The 23,220-nt window shown below is 33.6% G+C and overlaps 1 protein-coding gene across 1 annotated transcript in view; it reads right to left on the bottom strand.

Moving 5' to 3' along the window:
* LOC106869101 (endoplasmic reticulum aminopeptidase 1) overlaps window positions 1-23,220 on the bottom strand; it is a 1,169,084-nt gene that overhangs the window by 170,979 nt on the left and 974,885 nt on the right. The window contains exon 13 of the mRNA XM_052970645.1: window positions 16,631-16,758. Coding sequence (XP_052826605.1) covers window positions 16,631-16,758 — 128 coding nt within the window. The remainder of the gene's footprint in view (window positions 1-16,630; window positions 16,759-23,220) is intronic.

Here is a 23,220-nt window from a genome sequence, read left to right as displayed (position 1 = left end):
AGAGAGAGAGAGAGAGAGAGAGAGAAAGAGCAATTTCTTACTTGTAGGTTAATATTTTAAACTTATTATTTACAATGTAAAGTATCTTCTCTGTACATAGCAGTTTCTATTGTTGACATTGTCATGAAGGTATATGTAAGTAAATCTTACCAAACATAAGAAAAAACAGCAACAATACCATCAGCATAGTATAATTACTGATTTCTATTGAACAGTTCAATATTAGTTCCAACTATTTATTCTTCAAAAGAATTAGTTTCAAAATTCTAATATTGTGTCAGTGTTTCCTTTAAGCACCAACTACTAAATAATAAAATTATCTCTCTTCTCTAGATTACATTAGCAATTGCAGCAACAACTGTACAAATTTTATTTTTCCATAGTTTAACCTATAGTTTCAAATGTTTCATATTCAGAATTCTTTTTTTTCCCCCAAATATAATACTATCTACAATAATGATAATAATGATCTTTCTTTAGAAAGTTTTGGAAAACTTGAATTACCACTTAAGAAATATCCAAATTTGTATATGTTAAATGAATAATGTACTTCCTCAAGACTATAACTCTTAGATAAAATAATATATATTCTGACTCTAATGGATTAGACTTTTACAAGAATTTTAGATGTACTTATGAAAAAGAAAGTAATATACTTTTCTTATAAACACTATTTCATGATTTTGAGCAGTTTTATAAATTTACTTTTGAGTTTCTATAACCATATCTTGTTATATGTTTGTCATTTGTTTACTCGTATATCATATTTACCCTTCTGATTAGCTGTTAGCTATGTGACTGGTTCCTATTCTGAGATTAAATTTATATTTATAATAATATACAAAATTCGAAAATAATATTTTAGTATATTATACAATATTTGCCAATACTCTATTAATTTAAAGAATGCAAAACTTTATTCTTTTCATTATAGCTTTATATAAGTAATAATTTTAAATTTAGGTATACACCTTGTAGTGTGCTGTTTAAAGCCTATTCACAGTATTCGGTTACCTGGTGTCATCAACAGAATGGATGTATATGCCAATGGATTTACTTCAGGAATTTCTTTATGAATTATAAGAGAAAGAAAATGGACTTCACAAAACTCATTATTATTCAGTATTATCATTTCAACCCATCGCGCATCAATTCTATAGATATATATATATATATATATATATATATATATATACACACACACACATACACACCTATCTTCATCATGATGATGTTTGTTCATGCTGATTTGAGTTGGATGAGTTGTCACAGTCCAAGTCAATTCTAGTTTCGAGTTACTGTCCTCCTAGAAATGCTAGAGACCACATGCCACGCATTCCATTTTCAGTATGGATTCTACACCTAGATTCCCTTTCTATCACCCACTACTTTACAGAATATATAGGGTAGATTCTTTTTCCATGATACCAGCACTTGGGAGGTTATCTTATTCCATGCAAGACTAAGGAATCTCTGTTCTATTACTTGTCAGCTCCCCATTTATGCTTTTGTGTTGTTTTTAGAAAAAAAGAAAATGGCACTCCATCAGTTATGACAGTGCATGTTCCAGTCGATTTGATCGATAGAACAGCCTGCTCATGAAATTAACATGCAAGTGGTTGAGCACTCCACAGACACTTCTAAGATTCAGCATGACACAGAATGTGGCAAGGCTGGTCCTTTGAAATACAGGTGTTACTCATTTTTGCCAGCTGAATGAACTGGTGCAACACGAAATAAAGTGTTTTGCTTAAGGATAGAATGCATCATCAGGAATAGCACTCATAACCTTATGATCAGGAGCCAAATATTCTAACTAATAAGCTATGCAATTCCATACTGTGTTGTTTTGCATGACTATATAAAACCACTGGCCAACCACTGGCCTTGTGAATATACTTGGTAGATGAAAAGTCAGAAAAAATCCATTGGAAGTATCTGCTATGTGCAATGTTGTTATTTATATCAATAAATCTATCTCTCGTGGAGGTGCAATGGCCCAGTGGTTAGGGTAGCGGACTCACGGTCATAGGATTGCAGTTTCGATATCCAGACCAGGCGTTGTGAGTGTTTATTGAGCGAAAACACCTAAAGCTCCACGAAGCTCCAGCAGCGGATGGTGGCGAACCCTGCTGTTCTCTTTCACCACAACTTTCTCTCATTCTTTCTTCCTGTTTCTGTTGTACATGTATTTCAAAGAGGCCAGCTTTGTTACACTGTGTCTCGCTGAATATCCCCGCGAACTACGTTAAGGGTACATGTGTCTGTGGAATGCTCAGCCACTTGCACGTTAATTTCACGAGCAGGCTGTTCCGTTGATCGGATCAATTGAAACCCTCAACGTCGTAAGTGACAGAGTGCCAACAATAAAAAATCTATCTCCCACTTCATATCTTTGAAGACTGGAAAAACAAATAAGGATTAGCAACAAGGACAGCCAGCAATACCTCAATAACATAATCAAATAGCTCATTTTAGCATGGAAAAATGGACAAAATGCAAATGAATGAATATAAAATACACACACTCTCTTTCTTATTTTATTTCTCTCTCTCACACACGTTACATGATGAGTGTGTGCTTTAAAATATGCAAAAGAAATTATGAAAAATAACCTTTAAGGGCACATCTTAATTTCATAATGAATGATCTTTATAGAAGCCATCATTTGTCAACAATGCAATATTTGTCTCTAAACTGTCTGTAGCTTTGACCCTAACAAATGTCCTCTTTAGATCAATAATCAGCAACGATAACTGATTTTTACATTTCTATTGTCTTCTTTTCAGTTTGTTAATAAAGACTTTTCTTCTCAGTTTGTGGAAGCTACCATACATTTCATAATGAGCCCAACTCTTTTTTAATTAATAAAAATTAAGTTTGTAGGGAGGAGTGGGGCAAAAAATTGTTAGCTTCAACAGTTAATTTTATTCAAGAATGCTAAGGGAAATAATTCTAAAATCCAAATTAGTTAGAAATTGTGTATGGACATGCAGTGGGGGTATACGTCTGATCATTGGCCAGTACAGTGACATTACCAGACGTTTTAAAGTCTTATTAAATTTCCTACAAGTATTTGTCAGATATTAGCTGCCTATGGAATTTAAAGATTTTGAGTAAATAAACAATGATTGGTGTGACAGCTTGTTTCTTTTTTGAGGATATTTCTTATACCTTGTCTCATTTTAAATCACGCATGATCTTCATTGATTATTCAAAAAGTTTTCCAGCTCTCATACATTTTCTTTTTTACATAAAATATTTAAATGATATTCTGTATGAGTGTGGGTGCGTCTGTTTCACTTTGAGCCTGACTTGAATTTTGACCCTTACATCATTCTCAATGAAGAGTGAATGAGAAAGAAGATGGCTCCTAGGTATTGTTTTATTTTATTTCATCTATACTGTGAGTAGAGAGAGTGTATTTGTCTTTTGTAGAAATATTGTGATATATCTTCATATCAATTTCAATTAATTTCACAGAAATTCAATGACAAATACTTCCTTTATATTTGCTTTTCCTAATTGATGTGGGAGATGAATATGAAAAGGTGGCAAGGCTTCAATAGCGTATTATTCTTTGACAAAGAACCATATTCAAAAATAAAGGCAAACTGTTCTATACAATTTGCCTGAAGTACAATCTTTGTACCAAAGTTCTTTCCAGAAATTTCAAATCACAACTGAATTTGAGTCGAAGCCAGTCTGCTTCTTCAACTCAAATTGCAATTTGTATTGGGGAAACTGCAATTACATTTGGGGTAATTAGAAAATTGCAGCATGTAAAAAAGTAATTAGTATGTACTAATGAAGGCATCCTTATAGAAAGAGAAAACATAGATTGTTAATTGGAAGAATGTTTCATCAACTTTCAAAATATTGAATGGTATCATCTGCATATGATTTTACTACACAAATCTGGAACATGCTCATTTCAGGAGCTAAAACCTGTTGGGAGACAAGTATTACCAAATGTGGAAGCAACTTTGTTTGTGAATCTGGAAACTATTCTCTTTCTCAAATTTAAAATCTATTTATTTTTCACATTATTTACATTTGACGGATATTTGTCCTCATCTTGTTTGTTGTTAACACGTTTCGGCTGATATACCCTCCAGCCTTCATCAGGTGACTTAGGGAAATTTCGAACCTGGGTTCTCATTCCTAAGGTATTTTTTTCTCTTGTTATTATTATTATCATTATTATTATTATTATTATTATTATTCAGGTCACTGCTGGAATCAAACTCGGAATCTTGGGATTAGTAGCCAATGCTCTTACCCACTACACCATATGTCCATGGGCATATGACGTAGTGGTTAAGAGCACGGGCTACTAACCCCAAGATTCTGAGTTCAATTCCAAGTAGTAACCTGAAAAATAATAATAATAATAATAATAATAACATCGAAAAAAAAATACCTTAGGAATGAGAACCCAGGTTTGAAATTTCCCCAAGACACTTAATGAAGGCTGGAGGGTATATCAGCTGAAACATTGTGTTAACAACAAACAAAATGAGGACAAATATCCGTCAAATGTAAATAATGTACATAATTCCTCATCTCTTAAATATAGAACTCTATTTTTATGTTGCAGATGAGTTGGGATTTGTTCAAGATCACAGTTGATTCATACTGAAGAGCACCAATATCCAAATGCTGATGATGGGCATTATATTGTCACTGATCTTAAAACTTCCTGTTGCCACAATGGAATTTTCCTTCCTCAGCTCATCCTTGGGTAGTTGTCTTTACTTTTACGGATCAGAACTTTATGAGTCACTGCCATACATTGCCAGAAACAACAGAGAACAGAGGCAAAAACTTGAAAAAACAAAACATATTGAACCAAGCAAATAACATGCTTTTCATAACTAAATGGATTCCATATAAAACAATAATCTTTGATGATGATCCTAATGGTTCTCAGAATAACATAATTATCAAATATTAAGTAAGTGGAAGCATATTTTGATTAAATTCTCATTATTGCATCTACAAAACTGGCTGAATTATTCTGTGCAAGTTTTTCTATAGTTCATTGAACTTTGCACATTCCAATTTCCATTGATAGGGATTCTATTGACAATATTCATGTAAACAGCAAACTGGTGAAAATATATTTAAAAAAGCTATAATTTCAGTTGTTAGGGTGAAGCATCACTAATTTTGGTGCATGTGTATGTAGTTGTTGATTGTTCATTCCATAATCTGTTGCAAAATCATGGTCTTTCAGGATAATTTTTGATAAACTACTATCTTAAAAAGGCATATAGAATTGCTAAATGTACACATAGTTAAGACCGATACTACATTCTGGAAAGTAGTGAGAAGACTGAAGTGCAACAACCTTAAAATTAGAGAATCAAGTGGACTGTGATTAGACTGTGTTGGTGAAGGCAGGAACAACTGAAATCTGACAGCAAGACTGAATTTCCAAATGATATTCTGGTTATATTGAATGAAATATGAAATGATAAAGTTTTTGAGCAGCACATTGATTCCAAAGTTTACAGGTTTACCCCTGATGTTGATTTTATAAATGACAAAATTTTTAACATGTTCGATGGAAAATGGTCACTTATAAAATCAATTATTTCTGCAATGATGAAGTCAATGATAACAATTAGCTGACGGATGTCTGCATTAGCTATAACTTTAGCAGCCTAGTTTCTTCTGGGGCAATAATTCATATGACCCAGTTACAGGAACATAGGACTGAAGTTGACAAAAGAGTGAAATATGCCATTGTGCTAAGACATAAACTGCAATCTTTTTACACCACTCTTCCACTTAGGTTTATGCAATTACATCTTCCCCTTTATCTAGGTCCTACATACATACAATCAATGAATCTCATTGTCAGTTAGTGAATAAAATATATCAGTTTTTTTCCCAAGTGATCTGTTTGTTCATGGACGAATGTATGTTGCTATGCTGAGAGTTTAAAAAATGATAAAATTTTATTGGTACAGTCAAAAATAAAAAACAAAAAAGAATGCTGCATTATTAATGGATGTTAGACAATCTCTCACTCAAGGTTGCCATTGTCCAGGTGATGCCCAAATGAATAAGAACCATTTAGTACAGGCATATCAACAATTCTAGTCTTGCTTAAGGACTGGAATCCCTTTAGGTGGATGATTCATAAAATAATCTTATAAGAAAACTTATCAAGGATGTGTGCATAAAATTTATATTAAATTATAGTTGACTTTTGCTAGATTAAAGTTGTTTTATTAGATTACCAAATATTTCCTCAAATACATCTTGCACCCTGTGTGCCTCTATGTATGTGTGTGTACACATACACACACACACTTACATACATACACACATACATACATACATACACACACACACACATGCACACACAAATGTATACACACACACAATAAATGAAACATGAAGAAAAACTGAACTCAAGACCACAAGTTGAGAAGGGAACTTCTTAAGCACATAACTATGCTTGCTTCTATTCATGTGCCTCCGATAAATGAAATGTTGACTATTTAAATTGGAGCAGCATATCTGATAGACTCAATCTCTAACAACTCTCAGGGGAGAAACAGTCAAATAACATATTCAAGTGTGAAAGCAAATGAAATATTAAATCCTATGATGTCAGTAGATAAGGTAGTGTTAACATTTTGAATATATAGTGTATTTAAAAGCTAACGATACTGGAATGTGTGGTGAGCTAAAAAAAAAGACAAAAAAAACACGCAGTTTTAGTCAATGACTACATTATTTTGATTGTTCCAGTATGTGCTAAATGATTCCTTAAGTAAATGTACATGATTGTACTTTATTGTCATAGGAAAATAAATTTGCTTAGAAATTAAATATTTTAGAGACACCATCTAAATAGATAACAATAGTGCTAACATATTTAATAGACGGAACATTATGAATCTAATTAGAAATCCGGCAAGGTAACAAATAATATGTAGAGAAATTGTAAATTCAGTCCATGATAAACAAAAAGTATGGCATGACACTTAACAATGGTTTTAATTACATCCTCTGTTGGTCGATAAATCGATAAATTAATGTAGCTATGATGAGTTTTATCAATGGTACATATGGTATGAGGCTTTGATTTCAACATCAAGAAAATAGTATACAGATAGTAAACAAAATTAAATGCCAGCTGATTCTTACAATCTTGAAAAAGTGAGTGTCACAGTGATGAATCTGGCATTCTGTAAGTTGGTGTTTTATATATATATATATATATATATATATATATATATATATATATATATATATATATATATATATATATATATATCATTTGTATGTTCACACATTTATTTAGCAAAACTCTTTGAAAGTACGGAGTCACTGCTCATAATGTCAACATCATGACATCATTGCCATCTTACTGAAGCAGTGGTAGATATAGAATATCAACATTCATGCACTTTTCCACATATACATGTATGCATATGCACATGTGCACACGCACACACACATATACACCCAATCACAGAAATATATCTGTGTGCATGTGTGTATCTAAATATGCTGCATGTGTACAGTGTGGGGAAGAAAGAACACATACTATCAGCCACAACTATCAGACACGGAGTCATTGCTTTGTATATTTATTCAGTTTAACACATGCCTCATATGAGATTAGTTAAATGAAGTGTTCTGTTGATTCCTGTTGCTACAAAAGATGTCAGAAGTGATCTGAGCTTTGGTGTAAGATAGTTTGTTTTATTTCCTATTTATACTGTACCTCTGTCTTATATGTTTTATAAGTCTTATATGTCTTATATGTTTCATATGTCTTATATGCTTTACCTGGACTACACACACCTCTTTCTTTCTCTTTCTCTCTCGCTTTCATTCTCTCTCGCTCTCATTTTCTCTCGCTCTCATTCTCTCTCACTCTCATTCTCTCTCGCTTTCCAGGTGGCAAGCCATACATTCACCTCTTCAGAAAGACACTAGTTCCTCTCCCTCTTTCATAGTTTCTTTCTCCAGTCACTCTCAGGGTACTTGTCAACCTCACTAGTGCTGGTGCCATGTAAAAAGCACCCAGCACATACTGTTAACTAGTTGGCTTTAGGAAAATATCCAGCTGTATAAACCATGCCAAAGCAGACATAGAACCTAGTGGAGCCTCTTGGCTCTTCTGTTCTTGTCAAACTATCAAACCCATGCCAGCATGGTAAAAGGACATTAAATGATGATAATAAACTTTTGTGAACTCAGCCATAGCTCAACTGCATGTATGTTTATGAAGTTGGTAACAATGAGTTGGAGCAACAGTGTTGAACTTAGATCTCTCATTTGTTTTTGGTGTGAGTCAGTGGTACTCTCTGCTAGACTTGGTCTGGGTTGTCTGGTAAAAACTGGTCTGTTGAACTCTACTTCTCTGCCTTCTGTGAGACACTTGGAAACACTGTATATTAGGGAACAACTCCATTGTTCTCACTCCGAACTTATCTGGTCTGCTATATATCACTTGATATGTCTGCTGAGGGTCAATTGGTAACATTGTCAGGAGGTAACCAGCTTCTCTGGTCTTGACTAATTCCAAGAGTTAAGATGATGATATAGGCAAAACTGTTGGTGCCAGCAAATCTGGGATGTGGTGTACTTAAAAAGGGTATCCAGTCACAGAAACCATGCTAAAGCAGATACTGGAGCACAACATGGAAAATGGACCTTAAACAATGATACTAATGATATGTATGTGTGCTAGTTGGGTGATCTGCAACGTGATAATGTTGACACATCTTTGGACACCTGGGTAGATGAATGCACTGTTGCACCTGTTGACTGGTGCAGTAAGTGATGACAAAGCATGGTATCACCATCAGGCCAGTCTGAAGATTCACTCGTCAATGAAAGCAAACTATAAATCTTCAGATTAATGTTCATGTCACTGGAACACAATGAATATAAAAATATGAAATATTTGCTACTGATATTTGTTAATAACTTATGGAATTTTTATATTTTGGAATGATAATTCCAGTTTCTCATAAAATCCTTGGCTACTGAAATAACATTATTCTCAAGGATTTTCCTACCTTTTGTTTTTTTTAGCGATAACATTGGTTCCAATATTAGCGATAATTGTCTCAAATAAAATCCAATTAAAATTTTTGAATAGCTCTGTTCTTAATCAATGTGATATTCGCCCACATCTTTTGCATTATTCAAAAGTGGGTAGTGGTTGTTGGTAGTGACAGTGTTGGTGGTAGCAGTGGCAATAGAGATAAAGTATAAAAAATGTGACTATTTCTTCAAATATCTTTCAGTATCTGCTAATTGGTTTAGTCTTCAACTTGGAGTAGGTTCAATTTCCATTCCCATTTCTCTGTTAACTGTTGTAAGAAATTATTCTTTGCATCTAATTGCATTTGACTGCATCAAGTGTTTAACATTGATACTTAAAGCTAAACTATTGCAATTTTGATGGATACTGCAGCCTGTTATTCCTCTTCTGCAGGAAATTTGCAAATTTCGCACCATTAATCTTATTTCCTTTTTTGATATAAGCTATCATTTTAGTTTTCTAGCCAGTTTCTAACAGATTCAATGTATTTATTCATTCCATTCTTTTCATCTTCTCTAAGAGAATATTCATAAAATTTCTCTCTCTCTCTCTCACTTTCTCTCTCTCCCTGTCTGTCCGTCTGTTTCTCTGCTTGTTATAGCTATGTACCTATCTATTTATCCACCTAACTACCCACCTATCTGATCTACACATCTATTTCTGTCTATCTTACCCATCTTTTCAATTTTTCTTATTTATCTGCCTCTTTTAATTCTCTCTCTCTCTCTCTCTCTCTCTCTCTCTCTCTCTCTCTTTATCTATCTATCTATCTATCTATCTATCTATCTATCTATCTATCTTTCTCTTTGTCTCTCATTCATATTTTTATCTTTCCAACTATCCTTCCATTTCTTGCACTTGTTTTGCTCTCTCTCTTTCTTTCTATTTTTTCTTTCTTTCTTTTTTCTTTCTTTCTTCTTTCTTTCTTTCTTTCTTTCTTCTTTCTTTCTTCTTTCTTTTTTCTTTCTTTCTTTCTTTCTTTCTTTCTTTCTTTCTTCTTTCTTTCTTTCTTTCTTTCTTTCTTTCTTTCTTTCTTCTTTCTTTCTTTTTTCTTTCTTTCTTTCTTTCAACCATACATGTTTTAATACATTATTTTATTACTTTGAAATGTGTGTGTGGGCGTGTGAATACTCGTGTATATAGACATACACACACACACACACACACACACACATATATATATGCACATACATAAGTTTATAAATATATAGATGCTTGACTATATACAGTATACTTAAACCATGATTGAGATTTATGTCATATATGTGAAGATCTCTTCACATGAAACCATTGGTTGCCTTGTTAAGCCACAAATAAAGTGTGTGTGTGTGTGTGTGTGAGCATATACATACATGCACACACACACACAAAGAAATGTATATATGTACGGTGTGTATATATATATATATATATATATATATATGTGTCACACCATCATTTAATGTCTGCTTTCCATACTGGCATGGGTTGGATGGCTTGATAGGAGCTGGCTAGGCAGAAGACTGCGCTAGACTTCAGTGTTTGTTTTGGCATAGTTTTTACAGCTGGATGCCCTTCTTAACATACATATATGCATGTATGCACTGTGCATGAATGTATAGACAGCTGACTGACATAGTATGTCATATATGTTAGAGTAGTTTGCTTCTAATCTAGTCTTTATTCTTCTTCTTCTGAACCTTGAATCTGACTTTAAGCATTAGAATTAAGTTTACTTATCAAAATGATTCTATGTCTGAGACATATGGTGTGGGAAGAGAAAAACATTTAGAATGATTAGACAATATGAATAGTGGCATACTCCTTATATAAATTCTTTATTTTGTTGTACTGTAATTCTTGCTCAGTTGCTTCTAGAATTTGTTTGAAATGTAATTGTATATTCTGCTGTGTGGTAAGAAGCTTGCTTCCTGACCACATGGTTCTGAGTTCAGTCTCAATGTATGACTCCTTGGGCAAGTGTCTTCTACTATAGCCTCAGGTCAACTAAAATCTTTTGAGTGGGTTTAATAGATGGAAACTGGAAGAAGCCCATTGTTTGTGTGTGTGTGTGTCTTTGTTTATCCCCCACCTCTGCTTGACAGCCGGTGCTGAAGTGTTTATATCCCAGTAACTTAGCAAGTTGGCAAAAGGGACTGATAGAATAAGTACCATGCTTAAAAAGAAAAAGATAGTAAAAAGTACTGGGGTTGATTCATTTGACTAAAAATTCTTCAAGGCAGTGCTCCAGCATGGCCACAGTCTAATGACTGAAACAAGTAAGATAAAAGATCACCAAACCCTCAATCTATTACCCCAAATTCTAAAGCTGTGTTTGTGCATATGTGCGTATTTCTCACTGATACAACTGAAACTAAAAGAAAGACTAGGAAAATAAATGGATTGGAAGCAATAATTAGCAAGCATGAAAGTGATGATACCAAAGCTAAAACTTGTTGAGAACAAGCTAACACCAAATCAACATTGCATAACATTATTCAGAACACAAAGCTTTATAAGGAACAAGGACAGAATTTTGTTTCATCATTGAATTTTCAAATGACAACAAAGCCATTGCAATGATTGAAATAGAATGTCTTTGTCAACTTGGATCAAAGACTGCAATCAAAAGTGCATTACTTTAACACTTTTGATATCAACTTGCCTCATACAACCCTTGATCCTATGATATAAACTTTTTCTTTTAAAGTGATTTAAATTAAACCTTCCATCAAAACTTCATGTTAATTTATGTTCCAAATCCCAGTTTAATAACAACAAAATTATTTTACTAGACTCTTCAAAATTAATTGAAATAAAGGCAATGCATTTCAATAGAAACTTGGTAGCAAAAGGGTTATCAAAAGTGAAGGCTGTCAGTCTGTTTGTTGTGGTTTAAAATAAAGGCAGCAAAGAAAACAAAATTGGAGGGGGCAACTAATGAAAGATTTTCTAGAAGTTCTGGTTGGTTTGGCAGTAATTTAAAATTAAAACAAACACTTCCTTTTACAATAAATTACAGAACAATAAAAACATTTATTTATTATAGTTGCATACCCTGATGCAAGTCAATAAACTAGTAAACTGTAAAAATGGGACCAATTTTATTTTCTTTATTATATATAGTGAGGTTTATGTGCTATATTTAGTTTAATTTTCAGAAAATTTCAAATTAAGTTTTTTCAGAGTCTAGACATCACTTGGCAATTTTACAAATATTTATATATTTGAATACTGTGGTGTTCTTGCAACATGCAGTAATTATAGCAATAAGGATACCCTTGTACATACATACATCAATATATTTATTACATTTAGAAAATTCAGATGAAATTGTGGAGATACTGAAAGGCAGGTGAATGGATGTGTGTTCATCATTCATCATCCTTTAATGTCTGTTTTCCATGCTGGCATGGGTTAGACAGTTTGACCAGAGCTGGCAGACTGCACCAAGTTCCAGTCTGATATGGCTTGGTACCTTTACAGTGTTGCTGGGTGCTTTTAACATGTCATTAGCACGATTGCTTTTATCTGGCACTGGCATGACTACTTTTTATGTTGCACCTCCACGAGTGTTTTTTACATGGGACTGGCACAGTGCCAATCCTCTTCACCAGAGGATGTGGTCTTAACACTTCTGTTGTGGAGGACGGTTCTTCTTGAGTACTGTGGAGTATGGGTCTTGTGCAACAAATTGCAAAAGAGCCTGGGTCAAAATACTCAAAGCAAAGAACAAAGCTACAAACTCTTCTGAATTAGCACTAGTTATGAAATAAGCATATTGCCAGCAGGGAAATAGTTAGATAAGATAACTGAAATCGTGAAAAGGTGTAGTTGGATAACTAACTTTGATGACATAATAGTGACATCTATCTCCGCTTCTGTCTAGCAGTCAGGTCTGGCAGATAAGAATAAGGTCTACTTGTATGAAACACTTCTATAAACAAACTCCAAAATGAATAACAATGAAAAAAAAAAAAGAGGCAAGGACGTGCTATTATGAAAGGCTACTGCATAGGGATGAGAAAAAAGGATCTAACCCAAGTAGATCTAAGTAGACCAGCCAGCCAGACAGCCAAGTTGATAGCAGGTTAGGAGATTAGAGATATGAAAGCAGAGAAGGCACCTAGTTCATCAGGTATCACTACAGAGATGTTTAAAGTATCTGGTGGAATGGAATATGGGCTGGTCACTTGCATAATAAACCAAGTAGTACAGGAGACCAGTGCCTTATCTTTCTTGCACTTGATTCCTGTATCCAGGCCCCTAATACTCATTCCTCACTCACACCCTCCTCATACTAATCGCACTGCACTAAGCTCTCATTATGACCAAGACTGGTAGTGTTTCTCTTTTCCATGGGCCACATATTGCATTCTCTCTCCCTTGCCATTGTTGCTTATTTTTTGTTCACCTTACATTGCATTCTTTTATCTGTACCTTCATTGCTCATCTACTGTTTACCATACATTGCATACTTTAATACATACCTATTGCTCATTTCTCAAACACTTCCTCCTCTTGTCAATTCTCACCTTTCTCTGCGCTGGTGTAACTGAGGATGGAAGTGAATTTCTTCTGTTTGCTGTACATTGCTTCAGCTGATACTACTGCACCAATTCTGTTTTCTCATTAACTGGTACACAGCCCACCTATTATCTATTTACCATGGAACCCCCTCATCACTCAATACCTCCAGGCCATCTCATAACCTATTTGTAGGTGACTAGCCTCCTTGTATCTAATTTACTCAACTTTCACCCTCCCTTCCTGTAGTGCCTGTCATTGTCTGTGTTTTTTTCCAGTTTTCCCACACATCCTGGATCTTTATCATCCCTCTGTCATTGCTCATTCCCCTAGACCTCATAGCAATGATCCCTCTAATCTTTTTTTACTGTGGCTGTCCATAGAAATTTGCAATGTGTGCAAATTTTGTCTTCCTTTGAAAAGTATGTGAGAATCCATTTGAAAAAATTCAATTTCATCTAGTAAATCTTTTGAGTGTACATTCTTTCCTTTGTACACTTGCTGAAAAATGCATACATACACCTAAGTACACAACTCAGAATGAACATTGTCACGTAGACTTCTGTTACCTTCCTGCTATGAATATTGCCTTAAATATTTTTATCTATCTCAGAATACCAAATACTCTTATCAATCATTCTACAATCACATTTCCCTCTCATCACTATCATTCATGTGAAAGTGCATGGCTTAGAGGTTTGGGTGTTGGACTCATGATTGTAAGATTGTGATTTTGTTTCCTGGACCAGGCAATGCATTATGTTCTTGAGCAGAACACTTCATTTCATGTTGCTCCAGTTCACTTAGCTGGTTAAAATGAGTAATCCTGCAATGGACTGGTGTCCCATGCAAGGAGGAATATACATGCCAGAGAAACTGAAAAACCAGTCCTATGCTCCTTATGGAGTAATGTGGACTAACCTAACTATCATTTGTACTTCACATTCTGTAAAGAGGAGGGCAAGTGAGTAGAGAAGTCATGTTGTTAGGTCCCTTTAGCCAAGATGAGGCCTCTCTGGCATTGTTGTCATAAAACATACACCCAGTAAAATCTGTAAAGTGGTTAGTTTTAGAAAGAGAATCCAATAACAGAAGTGAAATATGAGTGAGATAAGGTCCCACTCTACCTGTCTCATCTGGGTGAGCAAATCCATCCAACTTATAAAGAACAGAGGTAAAAGAATGATGACGACAATTATCAAACATGCCTCTGCATATTTATATAACTATATATCATCATCATCATTTTAATGTCTACCTTCTCATGTTTGCATAGTTCAGACATGAGTGTGTTAGGGCAGAGAATTCTTTTAACGGTCAGATGCCCTTCCTGTCATTATTACCCACAACAAGCATTTAGGAGAGCAGAAATATCCCATCCAACACATGTCTGCATGGAAAATCAACACAATATGGTAACAACAATGATGATGAGGCACACACACATTCATATCCACATGCATACACACATAATCAACATCATGTGTCATGATCTATCTTTATAAACAAAGATGTAATTAGAAAGCTATTCACAGTGACTGTAGGCTTTCTGGAGCTGATTTGTTTTATACAGAATAGACAAACAGGCCATAGCAGCTGCAAGGAATATTCCATTCTGAGCTTGGTACCTTTGAGTCACAGTTCTTGTCAAATCTTCTTATCTCAAAGGCAGCACTACATGAATATGTAAACAAGGAAACAGACTAGTTGATGGTATGTTACAAATCTTCACATATCATTATCATGATTTTATGGTTGTTTTCAAATGTTGGTATGGGTTGGATTGATCATCACAATCTGAATCCTTTCATATTAGAAACAATTGCTATCATAAACTGGTATTTGTATGTGTCATTTAAGCTTAGTTTCTATGGCAGGATGCCCATTCTATTGCCAATCATTTTACAGAGAGTACTGGGTGCATTTTCTCATGACACCAAGATTACAAAAGGTTGAGTAGTCATCAGCAATACATAAATAAAGAAACCTCATAGAGTATATTTTCTTCACTTGTTTGTTGTCTACTTCACAGAGTGTACTGGGTATATTTTTTCATGGCAATGCACACATGCACATGCATGCATGTGTGTAAATTTATAAGTTAAATTTTAACCATCATGGATGAGGTAATCCTGAAGTACTCTTTACAGTATTGACTTTCTAACTTTTTATGATAGTCTATTCCTATGTGCTAGGACAGGAGTGTGAGGAAGAAGGTTTATGGATCTAATAGGATTTCCTATTCATTTTGTCCTATCATGCAAATAAAAATTTAGAGTAGGACTTCCAAAATGTTTCATGTTTATCAATAAAACTGCGGTTGCATTCTATCTGGTACTCTCAAGTGTATCATAGTAATAATTTGTATATATTCAGGTCTTTAACTTGGGTTATTTGCCTCATAAAGTGCATACTTACATAATTCTTTGTATCTGTCTCATCTACATACATACATGTATACATAAATACATTGTTCCTTTTTATGTCCATTTTTAAAGCTGGCATAGCATATATATGTATATGTGTACATGTGTAGATGTGTGTGAGTCTGTGTCTGTGTGTGTATACATACATTAGTGAACTGGCAGAATCATTAGAGTGCCAGGCAAAATGCTTAGCGGTATTTTGCCCATCGCTACGTTCTGAGTTCGAACTCTGCCAAGGTTGATGAATTAAATACCAGTTGCGTACCAGGATTGATCTAATCAACTGGCGCCTTCCCCACAAATTTTAGGCCTTTTGCTTTTAGTAGAAAGGATTGTATCATTATTATTATTATTATTTAAAGCAGTTTGACTTGGCCTTATGCGACAAAGTTTTATAAGCTTTTTACAGAAACCTAACTTGTAGGGCAGCCCAAAAAGCTAGGTTTCTGTAATAAACCTACAAAACTTTAGGTTGCACGGGGTTGAATCAAACTGTTTTAAATAAAAATATATGTAACTCCAACTAAAAATGTTGAATGCCTCCTTCTTTCATTTGTCCACTCAACCATACATATATGGGTGAGAGAGAATTAAGAAAGAAACAAACTGAACCTACCTGATAGTTCGTGGTCAGCTCAGATACAAGAGACATCCAGACATCAACTTCATAATTGACTCGGTAAAATCCAACACTTTTGTAGTTCCCTTTCACCCATTTTGTACCTTTCTCCACTTTAAATGTTGCTGAAAATATTAAACGGTTATCATTAGTAATACAATATAATTAGTAAATTTTGTTAGCAACTGTAATAGTAGCATTCATAGCAATAGTAGGTTAATTTCATTATGTTGAAGAGCAGTACCAATAAATGTACACATACATGGATAGGCATTATGCTTTATCCATCACCAATGCTTTATCCCTGTAGAGATCATTTTGTCTTTTTGTCTCACTAGTATTCAATATAGTGCAAAAAATACTAGTATGATACTTTTGATACAATTTTATAACATTTTCATTTTAATATCTAATGTTTATAGCTCACTTGTTCAAAATAGAAAACGAAGTTGCAGTGGGTTAATAACTTTTTAATAATTAGGTTAGTCTACTTTTATTTTCTCTGATTTATTGCAGATAATAGGGTATAGAGCAAAGTGTAATCAATTAGAAGCTTCCTAGAATTGCTTTCTTATATCTGCTTAATGACTTTCCTCATTATTCTCTTTGATGTTATTTGCTTCTCATTATCTTTGCCCCCTTAAATGTAAACCTATCTTTTCAATTTGATTGAGATCTGGTTGCATAAAGGAAACTCAAGTCCTCACACTTGAAAGAAAACTGTCATACTTTGTTTTATATGAATTAGGTCATAATCTTTCTGAAAAGATCAACCATTTGGCATATTCAGATGTTTATCCAACAATATTTTATTATCACTGTTACCAAGGAAAAATTTTCTTTTAAATGTCTGGCACTTTTACTTTAAAACACTCTTCAATACATCATTTTGCTGCCTTCAAAAAGAATAGTCCATAATGGAATATTGGTTATTCATCTTCTATTGTATCACTACTGCATGTTACCATTCTAATATTTTAGACCACATTCAAAAGATACTTGTTTTACTGGTTTACAAATATTTGATCACCAACATGCTTCAACCACTAGTTCAAAGATGCCCTGTGTTATCTTACAATTCTCAACAAGGAATTAGTTTTCCCTTTCCAACTATGGCTGACCATATCATTTATTTTCTCCCAAAATTGACCTACAGATATCCAAAGTGGATGGAATCTTCAAGAATCATGCCTATCTTGCAATGTCTTCATTGATAATGACCATTGTTCTTCTTCCTCTGACTGCCTTGTTAAAATACAACAGACATTACTTAGGTATACTGAATAGAGGCAGCTGGATGCTGATGTCTTCTGAAGTACCACAGTTTATTGATACAAACTTGAGTATTTGTGCCCATAAAACTAAAATTCCATTGAATGAAATACTTTGCCAACATTTCTGGACATCCCAGTATTTTTAGCCATGAGTCAGTACTAAACACTATTTTCATTATTTGTGCTTGAATAAGGCAGTGAGCAGGTAAAATCATCAGAGCATCAGAATAAATTGCTTTGCAGTATTTTCAACTCTTTGCATTCTATGTTCAGATCCTCTCAAGGTCAGCTTTACTTTCCACTGTCTGGGGTTGGTAAACCAAAGTAGTAGTGTCAATAAACTAAATACTGAGATTGAAGGCACTGGCCAACCCTCTAACTTTTTCTTCTCAAAAACGTTCTGGCCTTATACCTAAATGACAAACAATTATTAAGTGTTTAAATAATTGCTATTCAATATTTTGTTATGGGAATAACTGGTGGAGAGACTGCTTCCAAGATCACTTATAGAGAAGCTGTATTATAAGGCAGTAGAGATAGATCATGAAAGAATTGTACTTTAGAAACATAGCTGGTTTGTGTGTTAGTAAGAACTGGCTGGAAGGGTCAAACTTGACTCAAATAACATATCGTTTATTATCATAGTCTCAAAACCACAATTCGAGAAAGGACTTGAAGGTTTCACTGATGAAATACTTCTGTAGAATCTCTTCTCATGCTTTAAATATATTCTTCCTTCCTCACCAAGCTTTGTTTATGGCATTACTGTTACACATACTTCCCACAACTGTTCTATTTTAATGCTCTGCAATTTTGCTCACTCCTTCAAGGGTAAACAACCTCATATAATGTAGTAACAGCTGTTCAAAGTTTAACAGAAATAACGATCTGTCAACATAATGAAATTAAATATAAAATGTACATATGTTATATATTCCTTGATTTTTTAACATTTTAAAAAGTGTCAGAAACCAACATGCCATCATTAAATTAATGAAAAGAAATAGCTGTATGACTTGACTTTATAGATTTCAACAGTTTATGTAGTTTCAAATGGCTGTTTCCAGTAATTTCTAAGCTACTGCCAACAATTTAAAAATAAATAAATAGATAACAGAAATGCATTGTATAAGTAAAGAAAAATAAATAGTAGTGCTTTCAGTATTCCCTAAAAAAAACCCACTGGATAATAATGATGCTAGAGCATTAATAAAATATAAAGCGTTATTTGAAACAAATGATTGTTTATCTTCATAGCAGACAATAAAATATATTAGAATGATAAATACCTTTAATTATTGCAATATATGTGAGTTATTGTGTTAGTTTCATGTGTGGTATGTGTTATCTTTATCAACAATGGACTTTGTGCATGCACATTCATCACTAACTTCAAAGTAAGGACTGGCTGTGCTGGAGCACTTTTATGAAATCTTCTCTCCTTCTATAGCCCGCTTTTTGTAGTTAGCATGCATGATAAATATGTGTGTGAGTGTGTGTGTGTTGTGTGTGTGTGCACATGTGTATGTGTGTGTGTGTATGTATGTATGTATGTATGTATGTATATATTTCTTCAGATCTGCTACAACCTACCCACCAAGCCTTCACAAAAGTAAAAGAGAGAGAGACAGCAAAAAGGGAAATGTCCCATGTATTTGAAAACTATGAAAATATTTTAAAAGGACATTTCATTTAATTTTCCCACAGTTTAATTGTTTTTCACACTTTACACTAAGTTGAAAAAGTTGCAAAGATTGAAGCTGGTACTAAAATGTTCTTCATGATAAAATTATTTTAGCATTTCTACCTTGTTCTGTTCTCCTTGTATATATATATGTATATATATATATATATATATACATATATATATATATATTTTTTTTTTTTTTCCAGAGGATGTAGCAACCGTTACCAATATAACATAAGAACTTACCTTAGGAGATCATTAACTAGATTCCTTAAGGGTCGTTCTCACAGTTTATATTTATATTATAAGGTTTTTAAACTTTTAAATTTTCATATTCAAAAGAGACAGAGACTTCAAATTCGATATATCGATTTATTCACCACTCTATGTTCACATTGAGATCTCATGATCTCAAGATGTGATGAAGTACAGCATGATGTCTCATGTATGTTTATGTATATAAAGTTAGTTTACATATGTATTTAACATTTAATTTGGCACGAAAATTGTTGTCAATTGGCAGTTTAGCTTAATTGGTAGAGTACTCAACCAGTACCTCAGAGGTCCAAGTTTGAGTCCTGTGGCTATCTGCCAACAACTTTTTCTGTCATTTAAAGGTAAAATACCCAATCTTTCTGCTGATTTTACAGCTGTACTGCATTCAAAATATTACTTTCTTGTCTGTATGATTCGATACATATTTTGGCACTTCCAAAAATAAAAAAGTGTTTGTTTACATATATTGTTGCATATACATACATACATACACACACACACACACACACACACACACACACACACACACATATATATATATATATATATCTATATATATATATATATATTTGTATGTGTATGTGTGTGTATAAAATAGCATTCTTTCAATTTTCATCAAACAAATTCATTCAAAAGACTTTAGTTGATTGAGACTATAAAATAAGGCACCTAACCATGGTGCAGTGCAATGAGACTGAACTGAAACAATATGGTTTCAAAGCAAACTTCTTAAGCACTCCAATTGAGAAAGCAAACTGTTCCGAGGAATCACTCAGAGCAAATTTCTTCTTTTGCCCCTTCTGGCTCCATTGGTATTCTTTCATATATGTGTTCCATAAAGAAAGGTATATCATAATATCAGTGGCAGGTGAATTTTTTATGATTGCCATTGAATCATCACAAATGAAAGTATTTTAATGAAATGTGTATTTAAGGAAGAAGTTGGAATATAGTGTGATGTAGATTATCATGATGATTACTCATAGAGAATGGCAGATATGTATTTCTGATTGATGTGTAATTGGAATGATTGAAGTCACTGGGAAGTTCAAAAATTAAATTATCGTTTAGTATTATTAAAATGAGATATATTGTAATATGTATATGTAACTAGGTAGTTCCACATATTGCAACATATATATACAACCAGGCAAGTATATTCAGTAATATACAGAAATATATTATAAAGTTAAATAACCCAATAAACATTAAAAATATTAGTTAGATAAATTAATTATGTAATGCACCAGTTCAATAAAAACAAAGCAATAGAACAATATTTCTTATCTTAGTCATTTACATATCTTAATGAGAACATGTGCTTATGTAATTTAAAATTAATCAATTGCAATTGAAAGGGCTGTAATTATAAAGAATCTGTATTTCCAAAATGTACATTTTTCACAATATTTTAATATTTTAATTACACTTTAAAATATTAACTGCTTTTCAAGTTTTGCTATTTATTTTGACAAAGGATATTTAAAAATTAACTCACACACACAGACAGGCATATGAACGTGCATGCGTATATATGTATGCATATATTAATAAAGAATCTTACCACCTGCCTATTATTTTAAGGCACTTAATTCATAAAATCAGTACACGAATCTCATATCTATACAGCAATAAAGATAATTTGACAGTGCAGCATTGTATTACTAAAGCTCTTTAGCAAAATATGTCTTCAAAGGAAGGTTCAAATGCAGCTAACACTCAGTTTCATACCACAGGGGAGGTCACTGTGTTATGCATGGTGTATAAATATACATGACATATCTAAGTTTCATATGTATGTCCTGTATATTGTAATCACAGCCTACATTTATTATTTCTTTACTGCCCACAAGGGGTTACACACAGAGAGGACAAACAAGGATAGACAAAAGACAAACGGATTAAGTCGATTACATTGACCCCAGTGTGTAACTAGTACTTTATTTATCAACTCCGAAAGGATGAAAGGCAAAGTCAACCTCCACGGAATTTGAACTCAGAACGTAGTGGCAGACAAAATACCACTAAGCATTTCACCCAGCATGCTAAATTTTCTGCCAGCTCGCTGCCATTTATACATGGGAGTAAAGATAGGAAAGGTTGTTATTAGCATTGTACAACTATAATGTTGTTCCTTGCAAGCTTTAGTTGCTTGGCAGTTGCCAGGTGGGGCACTTGGACCTAAGATTTCAAAGAGTCAGCTACCTCAGCTTGGACACCACAGTCTGTGACTCCTTTTCTTTTTCCCACATCCTGGATGCTGCAGTAAATGGAAGGGTCACTGCTTCCATAGCCAAACAGAACATAATTTTTAAGTATCAGGACCTGTCAGTGAACCGTTTCTTCCAGCCTGTAGTGTTTGAAATGCTTGGAAGGGCTGGGCCACTAATGGTGAAATTCTTGATAACACTGGTTGTTCACCTTACTAAGGTGTCAGGTGATGCCATGAGGTTGCTTGACTCTTGCCATGTCTTAGCCTCACCATCACCCATGGTAGTGCTGCAAGCATGCTGGCTTGCTTCAGTAGGTTCTATTCAACTTTATGGTATGTGACCAATTGAGAAATTTGGTGTTGAATTGATGTGTTTTCTTTCTATTTTCCTTCTCTTTTTTCTTTCTTTTTCTTTTCTTGTTCATTTTCTATTTATTTCTCTCCATTTTAGATTTATATATTTAATGTTACTTTGAATTGTATGTGTATCATATGCATACATGTTATATTCCAATGAAAAGATAACATTAAAAAAAATATATACTAGATATTTTACAAGACAAACACATCACAGTTACCTCCCTTTATGAGCAATATTGCATTAAATACATGCCAATCCAAATTTGGCCCTACAAGACTATTTGTGTTGACCCTGCTTTCTCTTAAAATTTAAATATAAAAAGTATTATAGGATAAAAGTTCCTGGAATTGACAAGCAAACATTTTCCAAGTTATAAATCTATTTTCAATAGAAAATATTTGCAAGTGACACAGCATAGCCCTCCAAATATTAAAAGAATTTTCTGCCTGCATATCTAGAATATCTACAAATGATAAACACAGCTGTAAGAACAAAGGGATATGCCTGCATAACCATGCTTGCAACACTAAAGGAATAGTTTATAGAAGGGGATGTCAACTCTGAAAATAATCATGGAACAATAGAAATCAAAAAGTATATTGGAATGCCTGAAGGATAATTCAAAAGAAGATACAGTAAAGAAATTGACATCTATAGCATTATCAAAGGTTCTCTGGTGACTCAAAGAGAATAACAAGGTCTACTCAAATTATGTGAAGAAACAGACAAAAGCAGCTATATATGTGTGTGTGTGTGTGTGTGTGTGTGTGTGTGTGT

This window comes from Octopus bimaculoides, chromosome 9, assembly GCF_001194135.2.
Source record: "Octopus bimaculoides isolate UCB-OBI-ISO-001 chromosome 9, ASM119413v2, whole genome shotgun sequence".
NCBI classification, from domain to species: Eukaryota; Metazoa; Mollusca; class Cephalopoda; order Octopoda; family Octopodidae; genus Octopus; species Octopus bimaculoides.
Note: the sequence above shows the minus strand (reverse complement) of the source record. Positions and strands in the feature narration are given on the sequence as shown.